Source organism: Furipterus horrens, unplaced genomic scaffold, assembly GCF_987537825.1.
Source record: "Furipterus horrens unplaced genomic scaffold, mFurHor1.1.pri manual_scaffold_13, whole genome shotgun sequence".
Taxonomy (NCBI): Eukaryota; Metazoa; Chordata; class Mammalia; order Chiroptera; family Furipteridae; genus Furipterus; species Furipterus horrens.
Genome location: NW_028327183.1, coordinates 27,429,242 through 27,451,886, shown reverse-complemented (window position 1 = coordinate 27,451,886; position 22,645 = coordinate 27,429,242). Strand labels below are relative to the sequence as shown.

Genomic DNA, 22,645 nt, shown 5'->3' with positions numbered 1-22,645 from the left:
GCACCAGGCGTGGGGTCAGAATTGGGCTGAGTGAGCAGAAGGGTGACGTGACCACCCACTTCCCCTTTCATCATCCTGGGTACGTTGTACAGATTCTAGGGTCTCTGCTCAGCCGCGTGTGCTCACAAAAGACCAACGTGTCGGCACAATCGCACCCTGCCCACTCCCCGATCTCCCCAGCCAGGGCTGGGGCGGCCTCTGACTTCTGGATTAAGGAGCTGCGGGACTGCAGGGCCCCAGCCGCCCCCCCCCCCGTGGGGGTGGGCAGTGGAGACTGGCCCCTGGGGGAGGAGGAAGGCTCCTCCCAGCCCCGCTGAGCGCCCCGCTCCAGCACCCAGGACTCCTCGGCTCACTTGGTGTCGTCGGAGTCGATGGTGTGGAAGAGATCCTCCAGCTCTGCCTCGTTGAGGACGCCATCTGCAAAGAAGAGCTGGAACTCCTCCAAGGACAGCTTCCCATCGTCTGCAAAGAAGGGAGGAAGGAGGAGGGCAGCTGGTGTTGGAGCCACAGGATGTCCCCAAATCCAGACAACTCCCAAACTAACAGATAAGCCCCAGTCAGCTAATCCCTGCCTGCGCAGTTAATTTCCAGATCAACCAGTGAACTCCAATTCCCAGAGAATTAGTGACTCATTCAGCAAATTCCCAAACCAACAGACCAACACCTACTCAGAGCTAATCCTCAAGCCAACAAATACAAGAAGGAGCTGGTCTGCTGGGGCTTGCTCTGCCGGGATTTAACAGAGAACACCTGCTCACTGCCAGGCAATCCTCCCTCACCTGATCTGCCTGATCACCTGGGGGCAGGTGCTGTTTCCAGCCGCACCACACCCATCGGAGGTACGTCCAAAGCCGGGCAGTCTGATGATCTCTCTCTTGCTCTCTGTTCCAAATACCTGGATAACCTCCCCACACGTATATGATCTCCAACGACAGCACCCACGTCCTGACTGGGGAGAGGGATCGACCCCTCTCCAGTCTACCCCATCCACTTGGCAAACTTCAGGCCCAAGCCTTTGCATGGTGTGACATGTGATGGTTGCCACCAGTTGGCACAGATGCAGCCATAAAGATGCCAAACCAGTAGGCAAGGAGGCACCTGGCCTGGGCCCCGCACTGGATGGCCCTCCTTGGGCCTGGGGGCTGTGGTTCTGGAATGGGGAGGTGGGGGGCTCTGTAAGAGGGCACCACAGCTGATGCACGCCTCCTGTCCCTCCCCCCTTTTCCTCCCTGTCTCACCTCTTCTCTCTCCTCTTGCAGTCACCCTGGTACATCTGCTGAAGCTCTTGTGGGTTCAGGGCAGAAGGGCCGCTGAGGGAGGGGCTCACAGCAGGAGCCCAGGGACTCCAGGAGAAACAGTCCTCAAGTTTCCACCCTTGGCTCCTCCCACCTGAGCACAGCTGCAGACCCAACTCCTGAAGCAAGGGATCTCCACCCCCTGCAGCCATCACCGCCCCCCACCCCACCCCACCCAAGGATCGGTCCTGCTCCTTAAAGGGGCCATGTCTGTGGGAGGGCGGGGAGGTCAGGGAGAGTGGCAAGCCCACGACACTGCACGGCCCCCACCCCTTCTACGCAGACCCCCTTCCATGACTTCCAGCCAGTCTGCAGTCAAAGCCCAGCAGGCCCACATGGCACCTTTGTGTGGACTAGAGAGGTGCCCTTTCCTGGTTGGGGTGGGGAGATGCAGCCCAGCCTCAGGGCACAGGGGTTGGGAGTGGGGTGCAGGCTGATCTGAGGCCCTCAGTGCAGGGCACAACCTGCCCAACCACGCAGGGCAGACCTACTTGAGGCCAGAGTAAAGTCCTTCTTACATTTTAAGGGCTCTGGAGCTCCTATCTGCTCCCAGCAGCTGAGTGGGCTCAGAGTAGGGCCAAAGGATAAGCTCAGGCGAGGGAGACCCTCACGCACCCAGACGAGACTTCCCTTCGCCTGTCATCAAGTATCTGGGCTGGGAACGAGTGTGGATCCTACCTGTGCAGGCCCGTGCATGGGGGGTTGGGGACAAGGTCCCAGGACGCCTTCGCCCTTCTGGCTCAGGTTCAGTGTCACAGAGGCAGAGTGCGTTTATAATGTTCAAAATCAAGAGCTCCCAACCCTACCACAATACACCCACACAGAAGATCCAGGAACTAACCATGAATAATAGCACGTGATTTCTTTGTAGCCTGGGCAAGAGATGTTCCAAGTTCCCGTTGGCAAGACTGATGATGGAAACGAGGAACCACAGGGCAGACTCAGGGCAGACACATGGGGCTCCTACTGTGTATTCACTCAGTACCGTCACCTCCGTCTTACAGAGCCATAAACTGAGGCACAGAGCAGTTAAGGAACCTGCCCAAGCCCCACAGCTGGAGCTCAAACCCAGGCCATCTGGCTCCCAAATCTGTCTCAACCGAACATGGGACAGGGTCCTGTGGGAGACCTCCAGCCCCAGGGCGACATGGACATGCGGAGGCCAGGTCCGGGGAAGTGTGCTATGACTGCGTAGTCACGTCCGCCATGAGCTCGGCTGGGACCTTGCCGGCCCCCACCCACACCCTCCTGCCTGTCCTGGGGCACCTCTGTCCAGTCTGCACTCAGGAGGGCGGGCAGGAGAGGCCCACCAGGCCTCCTGAGCAGTCTTCCCCATGACATTTCCCTTGAATGTCCCACCACCGCCCTAATGAACCCAGAGCAGCTAATGAGGGAAGCAATTTCTCCTGCCCAGCCAGGCCCCCGACAATTAGGCCAGTAGGCCTGGCTCCTCCACCCCAGCGGGCCATTTGCAGGTGTCTTCCCTAATTAGCATGAGCTCAGCCTGTGTGACAAAGACTTTTCAAATGCCAGGAGTCTGCATCCCTGGAGAGAAATGCAGTCTCTGTGAAGAAGTCTCGGTTCTGGGAGGACGGGCCAGAGGGAGCCTGTGCTCCTGAAACCTGAGGGCCTACCTCCTTCCAGCCCTCCTCCCAGGGCCCAGCTTGAGGCCACACCACTAACGTCCACCGGCCATCCCCCCACCCCGCCCCCTTGGATGCCCGAGGAGGGCCAGTATCTGCTTGTGTTCAACAGGTGTGCGCACGTGCCTTTGTGCGTCTGTCTGCGTCCACACCCACGCTTCCCTCACGTGCACACGACCCCCGCCCCCCGCCCACACGTTTCCACATTGTGCTGGGCTGAATCCGAACCCATGTGTGTCCTCCCCGGCTGAGGAGCTCACTGATTCCTCACAGTGGGCCGGAGCTCCACTCTGTCCTCACGGCAGCCTGCCGAGCTGGCTGCTAGTCTCATTATCCCCACTTACAGATGGGGAAACTGAGGCCCGGGGGTTTGGTGACTGGCCTGCAGTCACAGAGCTGGGAAGTGGCTGAGCCAGGGCTGGAACCCAGGCCCTGCCTCTGTTCCACAGGCTCTGTACCCCACACACACATCAGCCCTGGTGCCAACCCCCCACAGCCACCTGCTGGTGGCTGGGAAGACTTGAGGCCCCACGAGGAGTGGACTGGGCCTCTGTGGGGGCTGCAGCGATGAAACTGAGGGTCCCGCAGCTGTGCTCAGCGGGTGGAACCATTGCCTCTGACCGGGAACAAGTAATGAAGATGAAAGCCCATCAGTTCCTGAACGGAGACCAGGCTGCCACCCACCACGCACGCACGCATGCATGACCCTACATCCCCTTGGGCACACGCTCCCGGCAACATGTTGGAGAGCACAGCCAGACACATTGCTGCACCCCAGGGCTGTGCAGCCACACTTGCATCCATGAATAAACCTGTCACCTGAATCTACAGGCACTTACCAAGCACGTACTGTGTGCTGGGTGGCAGGCCCATGGCAGGGACAAGCCTCGTAGCCCCCTTCTCTAATCTTGATGCCGCCACCATTTCTTGAACCCCACTGAAGTCCCCCCCTCACGTTCCTTTCTCCTTGCTCCATATGGAATTGCTCTGATGGTCCTTTGTCCCAAGAGGCCTGGGAGGGGCCATTACGCCCAGGGATGGGGGCAAGAGGTGGAGACCCCTGGGCCCTGAGTGTCAGCCCAGGCCTGTGCATCACCTCCCATCCCCCACGGCCTCACGTTCCCCAGTGACTCTCCCATGGACAGGGCGGGAGGGAGCGCTGGGACCCAGGTTAGACCTGCTACCTTGGACTCCAGCCTCCACAGGAGGGGGGCTGGGAACTGAGGCTTTGGGGGACTGAAGGCCCTGAGGGGCAGACACCATCTGTTCCACACTTACCCCCAGCACAAACCTTGATCCTCAATCAGCATTTTTTTCAATAAATAAGCTAACAAACACTGAGCACGGCTTAATTCTCCCTAAAAACCTAACCCACATCACCTCTCTGTATTTTCCCAACAGCCTAGGAAGTAGACAGGGTAAATGTTATCACTCCACTTTACAGATGGGGAAACTGAGGCCTGGAGAGAGAACATGATTTGGTGACAGCTGTGTAGAGTCGCTTTGGGCCTGAGAATAATGACCACAGTATTTATAGGAAGGTGCACCCCTTTGTTACACCTGCGAGGCTCAGGTGGGCCTTGGTAAATTTGGGCACCCCCATGCAGGGTGGAGCCTTTCCGAGCAGTCAGAAGTGGAGCGGTGTGCATTCTGGCAAAACAGTGTACTGCTCACATTGTTGGGGAGGCTGTGTGATGTGGGGAGAAGGGCCAGAGTCTGCGACAGAGCCTCGGCTGCCTTCACGCAGCTGGGCTACCCTGGGCAAGTCACTTAACCTCTCTGGGCCACTACGGAGATCACGAAACAGAGGCTGCAACACTGACTGCATCGGGTTGCTGTGAGGAGGAAGTGTACCCAGGCCTGTGAAGGGCCCAGAGTGAGGCTGGGCGCTTTCTTAAGTGGGGGCTTCTAGGCCCCCTGCCAGGGCCGCCCTGCTCAAGTCCTGCTTCATGAGGGTTAAAGCACACCAAGCATTTACACAGGCATCAGAATCCTCATGGCGTCTTTGCTCTGCAGGAACTGTGGGAGTCCCCTTGGACAGAGGGGAGACTGAGGCACAGAGCAGAGCCAGGATTTGGCCTTCAGACTTCAGAGACTTGCACTCTTAACCTTCAGTTTCAAGGTTGTCCAGCCCCTACCCCTGATCCTTTCCCCTGAAAAAGAGCCAGGTCCTCATTCAGGGGCCAGCCTGGGAGGGAAACTCACCATTTTTGTCCGCACGGCGGAAAATCTGCAGAGAAGAGAGGTTGGTTGAGTCAGCTCTGGGTCAGAGGAGCAGGCGCCCTCCAGTGGCTCCTGACCCGGTACAGATAACCCCTCCTCCCCAGGCAGCCTAGGAAACAGAGCCCCCACTTTCTCCCTCCCCAGGGAGGAGACCTGACGGGCTGGGATCCAGGGTGGAGGAGGGATGCTGCAGGCAGAGCCCACCCCCCACCAGCCACCCTAGCGGAAGCAGCCGCCCACTCTCCCTTCTGTGCCGCCAGCCTGCCCACAGACACGCTGACAGACACACGCACACGCATGTGGATGCTCTGGCTCACACCGTCCACATGCTCGGGGGTACACTCCCAGAGTCATCGGTCCACGCAGCTTCGCCCACTGTCGCACGCTCAGTCGCACCCTCAGAATTTGTGTGCCATGGATGCAGCCACAGGCTTTACATCCTCACACTCCTCCCAGAAACCCTTGGGGCCTCTGTTTTCTCCAGGGAGGTTCAGTTAAATCTGAATGGGGGTATCTGCTAAGGGAAGCTTGAGGCTTGGCAACTGGACCGGCCACAGCAGGATGGGATTTTCCTGGGCAAGGGAGTGAGTAGGAGCAGGTAGCCGAGAGCTCAGAAAACCAGTCGCTGCATCAGGCAGGAATGGGGAGGGGACAGCCCCCACCCCCACCCCCAACCCAGCGGGAGCCTGGAGACCAGTAACAACCTCCTGGTATTTTAGGACCAGGTAAACCATGCTGATGGAAGGAGGAGGAGGAGGCACCAGCCCCTCAGACCATCCCACCTTTGGCCCTTCCCAAGGATAAAGGACGGATGCTCCCCACCCCTCCGAGCAATGAGGCAGGCACCTATTAGCAGGCACCTGGGGCTCTGACAAACTGAAGCAGCAGCTCAGGAGGGCTTCTCAGACATCACCTCCTTCCTTAGCTGAGCCCCAATCCAGGTGCTGGGTAGGAGCCACCGTGGCTGAGGCAGAAAGGGGAGCAGTTATCAGAGCACCCCAGGCCCTCCTCAAAGCCTCAGCCTGGGCACTCCACACCCCTGCTTCTGACAACAAGCTTCCTCGAGCCTGGGGTCCCACCCTCAGGTGCCGCTCCAGGGCCTGGGTGTTAAGTGAATGACAAGACCACGTGACGTGGCTCCAGGAGTGCACAAGCACTGGGCCCCCCACCTCCACTCATCACTCCGTTTCACAGATGAGGAAATGGGGGCTCAGAGCCCCCATTGGGCACTCTGGACCCTGGCGCCCACATCTTGTACTGTTAGAGGAGAGAATCAGGAGGAGTCTGGACAGGGCTTCCCTGTGAGGGTGGGCCCAGGGCTTTCAGCTGTGAACTCTGCTGGGGTCTTGGGGTATAGGGTCCAGTGTGTATCGGCTGTGTGTGTGTGTGTGTGTGTGTGTGTGTTGGGGGCACTAGGACCGCAAGCACTCCCAGCAAAGCTCCACCTTCCCTGCCCTGCCCAGAGCCAGCTGTGGGTTCCAGGAAAGAAGAGAGAAAATCCGCTCTCCCACACTCACAGGGATGTGCAGTACACACACACACACACACACACACACACCCTCCCAGACACTCACCACGCACATGCGAAACACTCCCATCCCTGGGGCCACCCACCACGCAGGACCCTCACTGGGACATGCACATCCCACCACCATGCAGTCTGTCACTGGGTGCGTGGGTTGGGCAGGATGAAGCCCCTCCCTTCTAGCACCTCACAGGGCATGTCCGCCATCCCCTGCCACCACCCTACAGAATCCCCCTCCCACTTGGCGAGTAGCAGGTGGGGTGGGCATCCCAAAGGTGGGCAGTTTGGGTTCCAGAGAGGATGGGGGCGGGGGATGAGTAGAGATGAAGGGTGGGGTTGGGGAGGGAATGGAGGACAGAGGAGACTCAGAGTGGGTGGGAGTGGTGATGGGGGTGCCAGGAGGGGTCCAGACTCAGGGCCCATGGGGGGTGGCTCTAGTTCCACGAAAGGAGAGGCAAAGACAGAGTTGGGGCGGGGGCTTGGCTCTTAAAGCGAGGGTGGCAGGGAGGAAGGGCGGAAGGGTCTCCGATCGGGGATGAGAATGCAAGGGCTCAGGGAGAGGAAGGTTGTCTCAGGGAAGTAGCAACTCTAGCGGGGACGGAGGATGGAAAGGAGAAGGGGGCTGGGGCGGTCAGGGGCTCCAGTCCTGGGAAGGAATTAGGGGAAAGGTTGAGGTACAGGACTGGGAAAAGACGGGAATTTGGCCAGGACAAAAGTAGGGGGGTGGGGGCTAGGTCGCGGGGGCTCCAGAATCCTGGCTCCGAGAGATGGGAATCCCGAGAAGCTGAGGGAGGGCGCGGGAGGAGGGGTTTGTCCCGGTCCAGAGAAGATCCTGGACCGGGATCGGCTCGATGGGAACGTGGAGGGGTTGGGGGCTCATGCTCTGGGATGCAAAGGGGCCGGCTGCGGGTCCTACTCCGAGCTGTCGAGGGGGATGGGCCGGGGGTCCCCTGCTCAGGGAGGACGGGGTCTCGCGGGTCCCGGCCGAGACGAAGGAGGGCGGCGTTGGGGTCTCCCCATGGAAGGAGGGGGCCTGGAGTCCCGGCCCGTGCGTACTCACGTCCAGGATGACAGCGGTGCCCCCACGCAGCGAGGCGGGGCCCAGGCAGGGGCCGGGGTCCACGGCGGGGGCGGCAGGGGCGTCGGGGACCAGCGGCACCCGGGGCTCGCCCATCCTGGCGCCCACCCAGCGCAGCAGCCCTCCCAGTGCCCGGCCCTGCGGCGGCGGCTCCCGCAGCAGCCTGTGCGCGCCGGCCCTGCACAGGCGCGCCGCCCGCTCGCACATCGCGCCGCGCCCGCCGCGCCCGCCGCCGCCCGGAAGCCCGCCGACCCCCGCCCGCCAGCCCGCGGCCCGCCCCCGCGCGCCCCCTCCTCGGCGCGGCAGTCCGCGCCGCCCCGCCCCGCCCTCCCTCCTCTGCCCCCGCGGCCGCGGCCACTGCGGGGACGGACCAGCGCTGGGGGACAAGAAGGAGGGGTGTGCGCTCCTCCGGGACCCCGAGCCACGTGCCTGGTGTCCACCGCTCCCCCCTCCCCTGGCCACCCGGCGCGACGGCTGAGGGCTGCCCGAAGGGGCGCTGATCTGGGGGCTGAACCCCGACCCGGCCTGGGAGGGGGCTGCCCAGTACGCGCTGGGTTAGTGCGGGTCTGGCTGCGCGGGGACTGGCGTCCCTGGGGGTATCCCCCTTCCCCCCAAAAGTCTCCCACTGTCCCCCCCACCAAGATCCCCCCCACCCCACAGGGCCCGTGGCGTCGCCGCAGGGGCCGGAACGTGGTGTCCGGCGAGTATGGAGCGCCCTCTGCTGGCTCCAGCTCCTGGGATCGGTGCCCGCTCGCTGGGCTTCCACCACCACTCCCCGGGGCACCCATCCTTCCCTCCTGCGGGCATGAGGCCTCCTCACACCTCCCCTCCCAGAACCAGTCTTCGCTCCAGAACACCTTCTTTCCCTCACACTCCAACGAATGCGACAAGGAGCGAAGCTAGGTGCTCGGCCCTGGGTCCCAATAATGGCTGAAAGGGATGGGGGTACTTGGTCTCCTGGAGCTTACGTCTGAGGGGGCAGAGCCAGATACAGGACAGATTCCACAAATAAATGAACCATTAAAATGGAACTGCTATGAAGAGGTGGCACCTTTGGCCATGAGCTGGGAATCTGCCCTGGTGCTCACTGAGCGGTTTGTATCAGAAGATGCTTCCTGGAGCATGTGATTCTTATGCTGAGAGGGTGGAAGAAGAGAAAGGGTTAAAGAAAGGAGGGAAAGTGGGCTAGAGGCTGCCTGTGCAAAGGCCCTGGGACAGGTGAAGAAAGATGATGAGTATGAGGGTTGAAAGGCAACAATGTGCTGCCAGGGAGAGTGGGAGGGGCCTTGGCAAGCCTCCCCAGCACCCCATTCCTCACACACCCTCCCCTCACTTCTCTAACACACTGCCTTCTGATCTGCCACACCCGCAGCACCATCCCTTGTCTCCCAACCCCCAGCCCAAGGGCCTCCTCCCATATGGCCCAACGCTTCCCCCACCTCCCAGCCCCAGCTCCTAGAGCAGGCTCCTGGGCTCGGGGCCCTTCCCCAAGCACAGAATTCTCAGACACATGAGTAGAGGCAGGTGCTGATTTTATTTGGACCCTGATTCTGGAAGGAGCGGGCCTGGAGCCCTGGTTCAGCGCTCAGCTGGCCCTGCTGACCCCGCTCCCTCTGGCCACCTTTCGCCCCAAACCGCAGGTCTGGGCCTATGCTGACGTGCAGCCACTGTTCCCATCCTGAGCACTGTTCTGAGTCCAGGCGGCCTGGGTTCCCACTCTTCATCTGAGAAAACTGTTTACGAGCCAGGAGAGGCCCCCTTCCCTCACCGGGCCACCTTGTGTCCACCGGCAGGGCTGCGGAGACCTCCCCTCCTCCTTAGGGCCTAGGCATGAGGGTACCAGGCAGGGCGCTAGGGCGGCTTCCTGGCCTCCTTTCTCAGCAGGGAGCTGGCCACAGCCAGGGCCCCACCCTGCACGAACCGTACAAAGTTGTCTCCCACCAGCGGCCCCACAGCATACAGGCCCTCCTGCTGTGTGCTCTGGTAGGTGAAAGGGTCCACATCAATGGGGTTCCTCTTGGCGCTCAGTGGCTGGTCAGGGTTCATGGCGAGGTCAGCGCCTGCCCCAGGGAGGAAGGAGAGGTCGGGGTGGGAGCCAATGAGGACCAGCACCAGGGAGATGCCAAAGACCTTCTGGAGGCCCCTGGGGTCCCGGAACACGGCCTGGCGGTCCTCCTTGAAGAGGAGCAGCTGGTGCTCGGGGAGGCTGCGGTAGCCCTCGTAGGGGCTGGGCGACAGGATGGACTGCTCCCGCATCATCTGGTGCACCTTGTGGTACTCAGGGTACAGCATCTTGGGCAGCTGGTTGAAGACCAGGCCAGGGTCGTTCACAGGCCGGCGGAAGGCATGGATCACGGGGATGTTGTAGTGCCGGGCGTAGAGGACCGCGTCCGCCGCCGACAGCCCTGCGCCAACGATGAGGATGGGGTCCGAGGCCTGAGTCACTGTGCCTGCCCTTATGGCCTCCTCCAGGGCCGACAGCTCATAGTGGACGAAGGGAAGGCTCTCCCCGGGGATGCCCAGCCGGGCTGGGCTGTCCGACGTGCCCGTGGCTAGGACCACGTTGCGAGCATAGAGGGAGAAGGGCTGTGGGCTCTGGTCCTTGGCTGTCAGGAAGCCGCTCACCTGGAAGAGGGGGCTGGGGCCTTGAGCCCCAGAGCCACTGGGCTCAGGCACCCCCCATCCCACGGCTGTGACCACAGCGCCGGACACAAAGTTGTGGCCTAGGCCCTTCTTGTTCACGTAGTCCCGGTAATAGTGAGCAATGTCCCCAGCTGTAGCACGGCTGTTCCGAAGGCCTCTGGGAGGAAGAACACAGAAGGGTGAGTGACAGGGAGTGGCTTGAGGTGGGGGGCTCGGTCACCTGGGACAGGGAATGACCAGGCTGGCATCAGGCCCCAGAGCCAACTATGGCTGTCCACCCACCAGCCAAAAACTTGGCCAAGAGGTTAGACATGAACTCAACAGGAATTTTAAGTGACCCGCTAACACATCCCCCAAGGCCACACCAGCCAACCCAGCTTGTTTGTCTGCTGCTGAAACTGGAATGCTGGAATTTATTTCTGGGGTTTTAATTCCCCATCTCTTTTATAAAGAACGTCCTAAGATGTTGCCTCGGTATTACTTATAGAAACGCACATTAGAAAGAACAAAAGCTTCGTGACTGGACAGCGGTTTAGGAACCGCAGCAGCGCCCTGAGGACAGGGGGTGCACCTGTCTGGTTTTTGGCTCTGACGCCTAAGCACAGGGCCTTGCACATAGGAAGTTGTCAACGGAGTTGCTCGCCCTCCCTGGGAATGTTGTGTGGCCATGTGAAAGGGTGGCTCAAATACTGAATCGCCACGTGAAATGCTTCGACATAATGTTAGATTTTAGAGGCTGGATATAAAAGGGTATGTCTACAAGTGAAATTGAAGTTCCTGTCTGTTAACACATCACTATGTGTTGGATGTTTTCCTACCAGATCTGCAGGGAAAGAATGTCAAACAGACAGACAGTGAATCCTGGAGAGGCTGCATGCCTGCTGGTGGGAGCGGCGTGTCCCCCGTCACAGGCTCTGTAGGTGGAGGAAACAGGACAGATGCCACGCGGGGAGTGGCCCTCTGCCTCACACCCCAGGATGGGCAGAGATTGGAACGCATCTATTCAGCGATGTCGCTGTTTCTGCAGGGCAGTTGGCGGTGTGCAGTGCGGCCGTTAAGGAGCAGGAGACAAGACGGGGAAGAAAATACCCCGAGACGTGACAGGAGTAGGCAGAAGTGTGGGGTTGGGGTGGGTTGTCTTTCCTTTCTCGATTTTTAATTTTCTATACTGTGGCTGTGTTTCTAATGCAAGAGCATTAAAAATAAGTAAATAAAGGAAGTGCACACTTTTAGCTGACCTAGAAGGAAAAAGAGCATTCCAGGCCAAGCTCAGAATTGTTGGGAGGGGCAGCAGGGAGGCCAGAGCACTGGGAGCAATGGGGGGAGCGGGCGGCAGGGGCTGCTGTCACGCCCTGCTTGGAGGCTGGGATGCTATGTCAGCTGGTCACATGGGAGGAGGATGGAGCACTGGACAAGAGGCCTAGGAGAGCCTAGCTCTGCTGATCACTTCTTGTGTGGTCCTGCGCAAGTCCCTTCCTCATCGGAGCCTCAGTTTCCTCCCGGAGGCAGAGGAAGGCAGGCTAGATGAGCCCTGAAGCCCCTTTACCTCTGGCTCTGGGGCTCAGGGTGGGGGGCAGGCCTGGGTCCTCCCTGCGCCGCCCCCTAGCCCCCCCCCCCCCATCACCCCTGCTCTCCAGGGCTGCCTCACCTTCTCTTCCTGCGCATCCAGTCCTTGACCTGCAGGTCCGGGAGCCCCATCCATTGGCCTTGGCTCAGGGTCACCATGGAGCCTTCAATGGACTGTTTGGAAAAGGGGTCCTTTGGTCCAGGCCTCTCTGCCAGTCCCCAACCCACTTGGGCTGGAGGGCACAGGAAGCATGAGCTCACTCAGAGAAATGGGAGGGGGAGGTGGGGAGAACGAGGAGGGGGATAGGGAAAGGTGGGAAATGGAACAGTCCTAACCCCGAGTTGGGGAGGGAGTCTCCCCAAGACTTCATGTAGATTTGACCCCAATCCCCTTGCACCCTTCCTGGTCCCACTTACATGCCAGGCTCCCCCAGGCAGATTCCGGCCCAGGACCACGTGGGGGATGGCTCGCTCCTTTTGGAGCTTCCAGGTGAGGACAGACTCCATGTTTCCCCCAAAGTCTGTGTCTGGGCGCAGGAGGGCATCAAACAGCAGGGCCACAGGGCTTTGGCTCCGACCTTCGAGGCCTTCAGACAGGTAATCCAGGTCCTGGAGGGGGTGGCACAGGTCAGAGGGGCCACCAGAGGAAGGCTGCCCAGTCCTGCATTCCCACCCTAACATCAGGGCGGTCAGAAAGGCTGGGAAATGCTACCTCTCAGAAGGAGATAATACAGAGTGGTACATTAAAGGCTCTGACAAGTCCTGCAGCTGTTGTTGACCTGTTTAATTTTGCCAAACCCATATTAACTGAGGAACTAGTGTCCTGTAAAAAGTGTTTTGAAAAATGCTGATCTAGACCAAATGCTGGCTTACTTCCTCATCCACCAACTTGAGGGTAGGGGGTGGGGTGGTTGGTGACCTGGAGGACAGATGCTGCCTGAAGTGGGAGGTGGACAACGAATGGCCTCAGGGAAGGCAGGGGGCAACTTGGGCAACTCTGTAAGCTCTGTTGGGCAGGAGGCAGTCGAACTGGAAAACCCAGGGCAGGGTTCTCAGCCCTGGCGCTCCTGACATCTGGGCGGGATCATTCCTCCACCCTCTAAGCCAGTGGTAATACCTCTCCAGTTGTGACAAGTGACATTGTCTACAGGTGTTGCCCAGAGTCCCATGGAGAGCAAAATCGTCCCCACTTTAGAACCACTGGTCTAGGGGAGGTCAGACAAGCTGATGTGACATTTGTAGGTCTCAAAGGATAGTCCTGGTTTCTCTTTCAGTTTCCAAGGCCGATTTTGTGGCCTCTCCTGCTCCATGCTGGGTCTTGTGTCTAATAAATGCACGTCTGGTTTTTGCCTTGGGACAGCTGGGAGAGTTTCCCCAGGAGGGTGTGCCCGCCGCCCTCCGGAGCTCTGGCCCACCTGGTCCAGGATGGAGACCTGCGGTGCCTCGAGGAGCTTCCTCTGCAGCAGGGGGTGTGGGTGGACGGCATCTGGCTTCACATACGGGGTGTAGCCAGACAGCAGGTAGGACAAGCAGATGCCCGAAGGACCATTGCCTGGGGAGACAGGGTGGGGTCAGAGGGCAGTGCTTTGAGGTGCAGGAGATCATGGATGCCTAGGGCTTTGGTCTTGGTCTGACTTGTTCATTGAATTATTCTTCATTCATAAAAATAAAACATTTATGAAGCTGTTAGCTTGTGCCCGGCCCCGTGAATACTAACAGTCACTAACGAAGTAAGGAACAACGGTTGAGAGCCCACACCTACAAGGTGCCAGGAGCTGTATACCAAACCCACAGTAACGCTGCGGTGATAACCGCTGACGTCTACTGAGTGCTCACTGTGTGCCGGGCTGTGTGGCAAGGGGTTTTAGTAATAAATTCATGACAGACTGACAGCTGCTGCTGCGCTACCAGGCCCCTCAGTGCCTGCATTGTCCCCTGAGCTCCCCCAGTGACTCTAGCGAGCACCCGCTCCTCTTATCCTCCTTTTATACTGGAAGAAACTGGGGCACAGAGATGTTAATTAACTTGCCTGTGGTCACGCAGTGACAGGGAGGGTCTGAGATAACTAAGGCCTAGGCCTGTCCTTTCAGAGCAGACTGTGCTTCCTGAGCAGCCCGGCTGGTCAGACGGAGGGTGAAATAGAGCACAGATGGTGATGTGCTCCGGCGGGTGAGCCTTGGGGCCTTGGGTGCTCAGGAGGGTCCTGCCCCCAAGTCTGAAGGAATCACACAGCTCATCTGTGTCACTTCTTCGGCAATTAACCCCATGACATCGCTTCTACTCTTACCTTCCCCCTCTGTCTTTATCCTGCGCTATTCAGAATATCACCCCCGCATGGAGCACTGTAAAAGGGTGAACCACATAAAATTGCTGATGTTCAACTGTTTTGACTTACAAAAAAGGAACCACATTTCATGTCGTTCAACCTGATGCTTGCATGGAGGAGGGGACACCTGTCCCCCACTTTTGCAGGCCCGAGGACAGGACCACAAGCTGCGCACCTGCTCCCTCAGGCACCACAGGGTGCCAGGCATTGGGAGCACTCGGGACCACACAGACTCAGGACCAGGTCTAACCCTTGCTGCTCTTGCCTTGCAGGTTCTTAGAAGGGTTACATAAAATGATAATGCACAAATTGTAAGCATAGCACTGGGCACATAGCGAATGCTCAGTGGTTAATTTTAAAGAAAAGGCCAGGTCTGGCCTTGCGTGGCTCCTGACCTCTGGTGCTGGGGGCACCCTGGGGCTCTCCTCCTCTGCCCGGGCAGCACTCACCAATAACGATGACCTCAAGGGGCTCTGAGCTGCTGGCACCGAGGTGGTCCTTCTTCCAGTTGTTCATGGCTGCAGCTGGCAGGGGGCTTGGTGCTGGCAGCTGACCTGGAGGCACAGGGAAGGAAGGGCACTGGGTAAGCCCTGGGTGTCATGTGGTCCCTTACCTTGCATATGGTGGCCCCCTGTGGCTCTCGGGGTCAAGTCCAAGGTCCTTGAGGCATATAAGGATGCCACACTTCTCTCCCTCCTTGCTTTCTCACACCCGCTCCATTCCAGTCAGGCCCTGTTCCCTCCCCCAATTATGCAGGGTCCCCAGCCTGGTCATCTACATCTCTCTGAGCCTGGATCACTCCTCACCTCACCAATGGGGCAGTAACAACTACCGGAAGCCTACTGGCCATCTTCCATGGGACCTCCTCCGCCAAGCCCAGAGGGCAAGCCCTGCTCAGCAGTTCTGTGCCGGCCATTGTGGCCGGACCTCGGGGGTTGGATGTAGCCTAGAGGACTTTGGAGTCATCACCTGGCCCTAGTGAGGTGCTTCCTAGCTGATGACCATGGGCCCATTCCTGGACTTCCCTGGGCCTTTGTTTCCTCATCTGAAAATGGGAATTACGTCCCTAACACCATAGGGCTGTTGGGGACACAGTCAGGTGATATTTGTGAAGCACCTGCCTGCAGCCCCTGGGGAAAGATCTGAGCTCATTGCCTGCCCTAGGGGCTGGGTCAGAACATGAGGACTTGCGGGAACTTTGGAAGTCCGGAGTAGAGTAACTGGGTTTGCGGGAAATGACTGTAAAACCTGCTCATTTCTGGAGCACGTACGCCTCCTGCTGGCCACAGACCAAAATCACTCAAAGGGACCCAAACCCAGTTCTCAGAGCCTAGCCGCGGCAGAGTCCCGACCCACGTTCTCCATGTCCCTCAAAGCCCCCAATCTCCCCAGCCCACTAACAAGGCCCCGCCGCAGCCAGCGCCCAGCAGCCCCGCTGTCCCGGGGGCCACAGGGCAGCGCCCACATGGGTGTGTGAGAGATGGGTGGGCCTTTAGCGCTCGCTGTCTGCTGGGCATGGAACATACTTTTCGCAAGTCCTCCTCACGCTGACCGTGTGCAGAAAGTACTATGGATGCTACTCCCCCACATAACAGGCGTGTAAACTAGGGCTGAGAGAGGCTGCACGAGCTCCTCCGTGCCATGCAGCTGGCTTTTAAACCCTGGGCCAACTGGGGCCAAGGCTTTGCCTCTGACCATGCCACCCGGCCTGTCCCCAGATAAGACCTGGGGCCCCTCGCCTCAGCTGGGGCCTAGAGCGTGGGACAGCTTCCCTCTCCTGTTGGGGTGAGCCTTGTGTCTTCCAGCATCTCCCCGAAGAGACAAAAGGTGGCATCTGGCTGACATCAGGGTGCATGGTCCCCATGCCTGGTTCCTGCGGAGAGGACTTCGGGGCGCACCACTACCACACACAGTAACAACAAGCTGATGTTTCTGGGCATCTCTGGAGTTGGCTGGGTGCCAAGTATGTTCTAAACACTGTGTGTACATTAACTAATTTCATCTTTATTTAACTGGGGTATTGTAAGTAGTCTTATAATCACTGCCATATGGCCGACGGGGAAATGGACCCCCAGCAAGCTTCTTGCAGCCCCAGACAGCGTGCGGGGAGTTTTCCCTTGGCTTGCACAGGCCGGGCTGGATTGAGCCCAGGCCACCTTCCTCCAGAGTGCAACTGTGACTGCTCCTGCCAAAGGCCCTTCCTGGTCCAGGCTGAGTGTACCACATCCATCCATCCCTGCCCACCCCCCTACTCTGTCCCAGCGCTGGTGGCAGGGAGGGTGCCAGGGGGCCGATGTCCATAGCACCGAGGGGACGGCTTCTCAGGGACCACCAGAGTCCCTGGAGAATAGGACTGCAGCTCCCAGAGCTCTTTCTCCGCCTTTGCCTGGTACCTCCGAATAGCCCCTTGGGCACCGCTCCTTGTCTTCACTGTCCCCAGGAATAACAGCAAAAAGGGCACTCATGGGATGGCCTTGCTAAATGCTCCCTGAGCACTAGCTCCTTTAATCCTCATGGCAACCTGCTTTACAGACGAGAAAACTGAGGCTTGGGGTGGTGAGGCCACGCCCCTGAGGTCCTTGAGCCAGCGGGTGATGGAACTAGAGTATGATCCCCATGGGCTGAGACCACCGAGACATCCCATGTCCCCCTAAATGAGTGTGCCAACCTGCTCCAAGATGGCCTGGCGCGCCCACCCAGGCCACCCCCTTCGCCTCCTTTGTTTCTGCAAATCCTCCCATCACCCAGCGAGGGAGGTAGTTGCAGGAGCCCTCACTGACGGGTGTGGAACCAGAACTGATGGCCCTCATCGTGCTGCACGGGGGCGCGGGGGCCCCGTTCACCTCCAGGGCCCTTGGGCTTCAGGTCCAGTGCTCACTCCCAGAAGTTTCTGGATGTCACACAAATGAGGTCACCACCCAGGGCCAACTGGAGAGGTCATTTCCTGTGCAGTGATACGGACGTCCCAAAGTCCCGAGCAGCTTAAAGCTCTCATAACCTCAGAGGGAGGCACACTGCCAAATGACAACAGATAATTTGCGAGTTTTTCTGTTTCCATTTCTTTTACGCTTCTTAGTTTTGTGGAGCCAAAGCAGTTCATTTTCAATGTTAACTTTTTGTTTAAGTGCCTCTGGTTGAAGATGGAAAATGTCATCTAAATAAAGTTAACACTAAAAACTGATTCCAGTTCACAAAAGCAGAGAAGCATAAACAAAATGGAAATGATTGCACTTTCAAACGATGTTTCTTCTACGTGTGTAGCATTGGCGCTTCTGAGGCCATTACGTTTCAGACTCTCCTAAGTCCCCGGGACACCTGCCTGGCTGCAGGTGTTCAGCACCTCTGGTGGCCCTTTGCTCATGGGTTTTCCTAAACAGGGGGAGGACCAGAGGTCAGGAGGAAGGAGGTGGCTTACCTAGGTCACCCAGAAATGTCTGAGACCATGCCCATAAGCAAAAAATCCTGCCCCTGGATACCTGTCAGTGCCACCAAGAAGGTGACATGAGGCTGTGGCAGGGGAGGATGAAGAGGCCCTCTGTCAACTGAGCCTTCCCCTGCTGGGCTCCGCCAGCTGGAGCCCCAGGAGCTCTGAGTTCCCCAGTCTCCCTGATCTCCGCCCCCTAGCCTTCTGTGAGAAGCCAAGTCCCTGGGACCCAGGGGGTGGGGCCATGCTCAGGCACTGGGGGGCTCTGCCCTACTTGAACAGGAGAGGCAGGGACCTCAAGGGAAGCACCCAGTCTGGCTTCGGAACCCAGTGGCCTCAAGACACTGGGCAACATGCCCAGGGTTGGCCACACCTCTCTATTTCCTGCCAAGAGCAGCATCACGTGGTCAGGGAGTGTTCGGACTGCGGGCAGCAGGGCAGCTGCCGGCTGGTTGCCAGGCACCTGGAGATAGGCAGGGCCAGGAGGAGGAACCTGGTGGTGGGTTGGGGGGCGGGGAATCATGCCAACCTAGGAAGCCAGGGTGGGTCTCTGCTCAGGACCACCTGGGGGTTCCCCTGCCTGGCTCCAGGACCCTACTGGCCACCCCTGCTCAGGGTATCCCACTGTGTCCCACTCCCACCCCCCATGTCCTGCTGAGGCCACTCACCTGATGAGCAGAGGATAAGGGAGACCGGTGAGCTTGGCCGGGTCAGACACTATGAGGGCCAGGAGGTCAGGGTGCTTGCCGAGGGAGGACAACCTTTACCCCTTGGCGCTCCAAGAGGCTGTGAAAGGCCCAGGCAGGCCAGGGTATTTCAAGGGTTGGAAGGAGGCGGGCGGTGGGCGGGGCCAGGAAAATCACTTTCATAAGCGTGAGTCAGCAGGGGCCCCTGGATGAATGAACTTGGCAGTCATCCTGCCTGCCCCAGGGCCAGCCTTAAAGGGGTCTTCCCACAGGGTGGTCTGTGCAGCAGAGGGGCTGGGGGTGACCAGGCTGGCCCCACCCCTGGGGCTCAGCCAGTGCATGGAGGAACCAGGGAGCCCTGGATGAGCCAGCCTGGCCTTTTCCCTTAGGGAGGAGGAGAAGGACCTGCCCATGCAGAGCAAGTGGCACCTTTAAGTGGAGAGTTTCATTCCTTCATCCTACCTGGTTCCACTGGTGTCTCCACTCTGCTCTCCCTCCCAAAAAATGCCCTCTGGCAGCAAGCTGTCCAAGCCGAGGACCCAGCTCTGCCACTTTCTAGGCAAGCTGCCTCAGTTTCCTCATCTGAAAAATGGGGTCAAGTAACAGACTCCTCTACTTGGGGTGGGAGTGGCATTGAAATGACCTCATCCTTGGTACCTGGCCTATAACATGAACACTTTTTTCTTTGGTGTTTTTTTCCCTTAGCATGTAGCAGTGCACACTTCACGTTTTGCTGATTCTTGCTTATTTTATTGTCTCATCAAACCAAGGATGTGGGTTCTGTGTGGGTAGGGAAGTGTAACTGTGTCTGTCTTACCCCGAGTCTCAGACACAGTGCTCAGCACACAGTAGGCGCCTGAAAAGGAAGGAAGAAAGGAGGGAAGAAAGGGAGGGAGGGTGGGCGGAGGGAGGGCAGGTGGCTGGGCCGGTATTTGGCCCCTGGACCTCAGTGAGCATAGTAGCTGCTGCCTTCATTGTCCATGTGATTGTCCCCATGTGTCCTCCTCTTCTCTGGGGACTTCCCTGCCAGCCCTGTCCAGTGAGGGGGGGGGGCATGGCTAGCAAGTGAAGCATTCACCTTGTAGGGGTGCCACTGGGAAATCAAGACAATATCTTGATGTAATCTCTAAAAAAATCAAAATTAATGCAAAAAAAAAATCTAGGATAAGTAAAATATTAAAGTGTCAAAGACAGGGCCCGTAGCAGGGCTGTGGGGAGCCACGCTGAAGCCTGACGCACGCCATTGGGCACCGGTGCCGGCTCTGTGTGGGGCTTTGCTCTTTTAGTCACCCAGGATTTTGGCATTCCTTTTGCTTTTTTAAAATATTGCCTGAAAACACTATGTGCCTCGATTATCGGCATGCCCCCTGCATTTTGTGCCAGAGGTGATATTTCTCTCCTAGTCCTGGTGCTGGTGGTAACAGGGGACCAGGTCTGCCTGCACAGTTCTTTTGGGGATCGGGGTGGGGCACTTTGAGGACGCAGAGACCTGCTGGGACCTGGAGAGAGAGGGAGAGGGAGAGAAGCGGGTGAAGGCACAGGGAGGGGCCGGTGGCTGGGTGGGCACACGGAGGGCCCGGGGCAGCACGAGCTGCTGGGGTGAGAGGTGCGCTCCTGGGCCTACGGAGGAGGTCAGGCGCAGGGAGCCCACAGCCACGGTCTCAGGAGCTGGGGAGATGAGTGGGAGGGTGGCTGGCACAGAGCCAGGCCTGCCCTGTCCCCAGGCGCCCCTGGGTATAGGCCTGTGTCCAGGACCTCACCCTCAGAAACACCCTGCATGCACTTGGTTTAATGCTCTGTGTCATCACCTTCAAATCCTTAATACGTTTCAAACAAGCAGTCCCACGTTTTCATTTACTCTGGGCCCACAAGTCTTGGGAGCGGTCCCGGCTGCGTAGCACCTGGTGTGTGTCGGGGGCAGTGGCTGAGAGCAGGTCTCGGGGCTCAGCCCTACGGGCCGGGTGAGCTTGGAGACGCACTGCCTCCTTGCAGCCTCATGTTATCCAGGGGGAAATGGCACTGTAGTCCTCTCCTCCTGGGGTCCTTGGCAGCAGTGACCCCTGGGGTCACGTAGCATGTGGGCGATGGGGTTCGAGGGAAGCCCACTGCTCCAGGCCTCAGCTCTGCTGCAGGTGTTCTGTGTGACCTTGGGCCAGGGGTCTACCTCTCTGGGATTCTGTTCCGGGGCCTCTGTTCCAGCCATGGCCTCGTTAGCAACACTCTTTGACACAATGAACCGACACACCACATGCAGACCAGGACCCAGTGGGGTCTATGACCACACAGGGAGCCCCGAGAGAGCCGGGGGGTGCAGCTGCAGTGACGTACCTCTAGTGCAGGCTGGATCTTCCCCCAGCAGCTGTCTCTCTGGCTCCACTTCCCCATCCCAGGGCTCTGGTCTGCAACTTCCCAGTGCTTTGGATGTGTAAACTGAGGCAGAGAGAGACACCCCAGGGTCAGAGACTCCCATTGGTGGGCGGGGCTGAGGCTTGGGGAGGCCTGGGGATGGGGATCCAGAGGGGAGAACCCAGGAAGGAGGGTCCCCTGGGACCCTGTCTCCTGGCTCTGGCCTGTTTCCTCCCTGACCTGCCCCGCCTCCCATGCTGGCCCTGAGCACTCTTACAGAGTTTCAAAATTTGCTGATACGGAGAATTGTGGACAAGATGTGGACTTTCTTCCCTGTGCCCTGTTTACTGGCCAGGGGATTATTGGAAACAGAATGTGTTAAACTGCTTCCAGAAAGCTCGACTGAGACCAAGATAGATAATGTCACAGACAGACAAAGGGGTGGTGGTCGAAGAGGGGGCCACGGAGAGGGAAGGAACAGGTTGACTTCAGGGAACTTATGCTCCTGGACTCCGCTGGGCACCCCAGTTCCTCTAGTCCTGTGCTGTCCCCTTCTCCACCATGAGTTCAAGGGACTGTTAAGCCCCTGGAACGAGAGCCTCTGAATTCGGATGTAAGGAAAGTAGGGTGGCAGATGCAGCAAATACAAATACAGGGGCCCAGGTAACATGGAATTTCAGAGAAAAAAAGAAATGCACTTTTAGTATGAGTATGTCTCATGCAATATTTGGGATATACACACTAAAATTTTTTCATTATTTATCTCGAATTAAAAGTTACCTGGAAAGCCTGTATTTTATTTGGCAAATCTAGCTATAAGTGTTAAAAACACACTCAATTTTAAAGAGTTAGTACAATGAAAAAGGGAAGAAGGTAAAATTGTCTCAGTAATTTTTGCATAGATCACATGATGAAGTGAAAATATATGGGACATCTTGGGTTAAATAAGGTACACTATTAACAATGTCACCCAAATGTTTAAAATTTGTTCAGCGTGGCTACTGAAACATTTAGTTACATGTGACATTCTCGTTAGGTTTCTACTGGATGTTGGCACCTGCTGCTGGCTGCTTATGCAGATCGGGACATCCCCAAGTTAGCACTGAAAGGCTCCCTGTGGTCCCAGAACCCCCTTGGTCCTCAGCAACCTGGATTGGTCACCTGGGAGCACTGCAAAGGGCTGGGTAGTGTGACACTGCCCTTCTGTGCCTCAGTTCCCCTATCTGTGCACTGGTATTGCCAATATGGGGCTTGCAAGGTGCAGCTGAAGAATGAGACCTGGAGTGTGCAGGGAGCTCGGACTCAACAAGCAGTCTGTCCTGCTTGGTATGGCTGCACCCTCCCCGCACCCTCCAGGTTTCCTCCAGGCCTCCTGCAACTGCTTGGCAACTGGGGAACCTGTGGAAGAGAAGGTAGGGCAGCCTCAGGGCGCTTCTCTGGGGGTCCCGGGGACTGAAGTGGATCCCCTCCATCCCGTGTCAGATCCCACGTTCCTCTCTCCCTGAGAAAGCCCAGAAGCACTCCAGGCCCCTCCTCCCTCCTCATTTCTTCTCCCTGTGGGGGCTCCCGCAGCTCTGCCACTTGCTGGGCACCTCCAGGAGCTGGGCACTGTGGACAGAAATGTCTTTACACACAGCTGAGGCTCAGATGCCGATCTTGAGCCTGAGGTCACACAGCATGAGCAGCAGAGCGCGGGCTCAAACCCAGGGCCGCCGTTGCAGAGTCTGGGAACCTCCAGGAGGAAGGTAGATGAGGAGCTAACAAAGGACCAGAGCTCTCTCCTGTCTCAGGTGCCAAGTCATGGCTCAGGGGCTCTCCTGAAGTGCCCGCCTATCTGCATGGCCACCCCCTTACAAGGTGCCTGCACTGTAAGGCATTTCAGGGACCCAA

The 22,645-nt window shown here is 58.3% G+C and overlaps 2 protein-coding genes across 5 annotated transcripts in view; both read right to left on the bottom strand.

Annotated features, from left to right (window-relative positions):
• Window positions 1–7,971, bottom strand: part of NECAB2 (N-terminal EF-hand calcium binding protein 2) — a 29,134-nt gene extending 21,163 nt beyond the window's left edge. For all 3 annotated transcript variants that reach the window (XM_090259313.1, XM_090259314.1, XM_090259315.1), the window contains exons 1-3: window positions 7,747–7,971; window positions 5,144–5,168; window positions 354–462 (exon numbers count right to left, since the gene is read on the bottom strand). In XM_090259313.1, the coding sequence (XP_090115439.1) occupies window positions 354–462; window positions 5,144–5,168; window positions 7,747–7,971 (359 nt within the window). The remainder of the gene's footprint in view (window positions 1–353; window positions 463–5,143; window positions 5,169–7,746) is intronic.
• Window positions 7,972–9,558: 1,587 nt separating this feature from the next.
• Window positions 9,559–18,518, bottom strand: OSGIN1 (oxidative stress induced growth inhibitor 1). 2 transcript variants are annotated; one of them, XM_090261317.1, is made up of 6 exons: window positions 18,392–18,518; window positions 14,749–14,853; window positions 13,389–13,525; window positions 12,391–12,582; window positions 12,056–12,147; window positions 9,559–10,564 (listed from the first exon to the last, which is right to left on the bottom strand). In XM_090261317.1, exons 2-6 carry the CDS (start codon window positions 14,813–14,815, stop codon window positions 9,616–9,618), a joined length of 1,437 nt encoding a protein of 478 aa, XP_090117443.1. In that variant the 5' UTR covers window positions 14,816–14,853; window positions 18,392–18,518; the 3' UTR covers window positions 9,559–9,615. The 2 variants fall into 2 exon arrangements, with proteins under 2 accessions (XP_090117443.1, XP_090117444.1); XM_090261318.1 differs by lacking the exon at window positions 18,392–18,518 and adding an exon at window positions 17,143–17,294.
• Window positions 18,519–22,645: the final 4,127 nt, after the last annotated feature.

Coding starts and splice junctions, on each gene's coding strand:
- OSGIN1 (XM_090261317.1), bottom strand. CDS start 14,815: ATGAACAACTGGAAGAAGGACCACCTCGGTGCCAGCAGCTCAGAGCCC. Junction 13,526..14,748: donor CCTTGAGGTCATCGTTATTG/GTGAGTGCTGCC, acceptor CTGTCTCCCCAG/GCAATGGTCCTTCGGGCATC. Junction 12,583..13,388: donor AGGTCTCCATCCTGGACCAG/GTGGGCCAGAGC, acceptor CACCCCCTCCAG/GACCTGGATTACCTGTCTGA.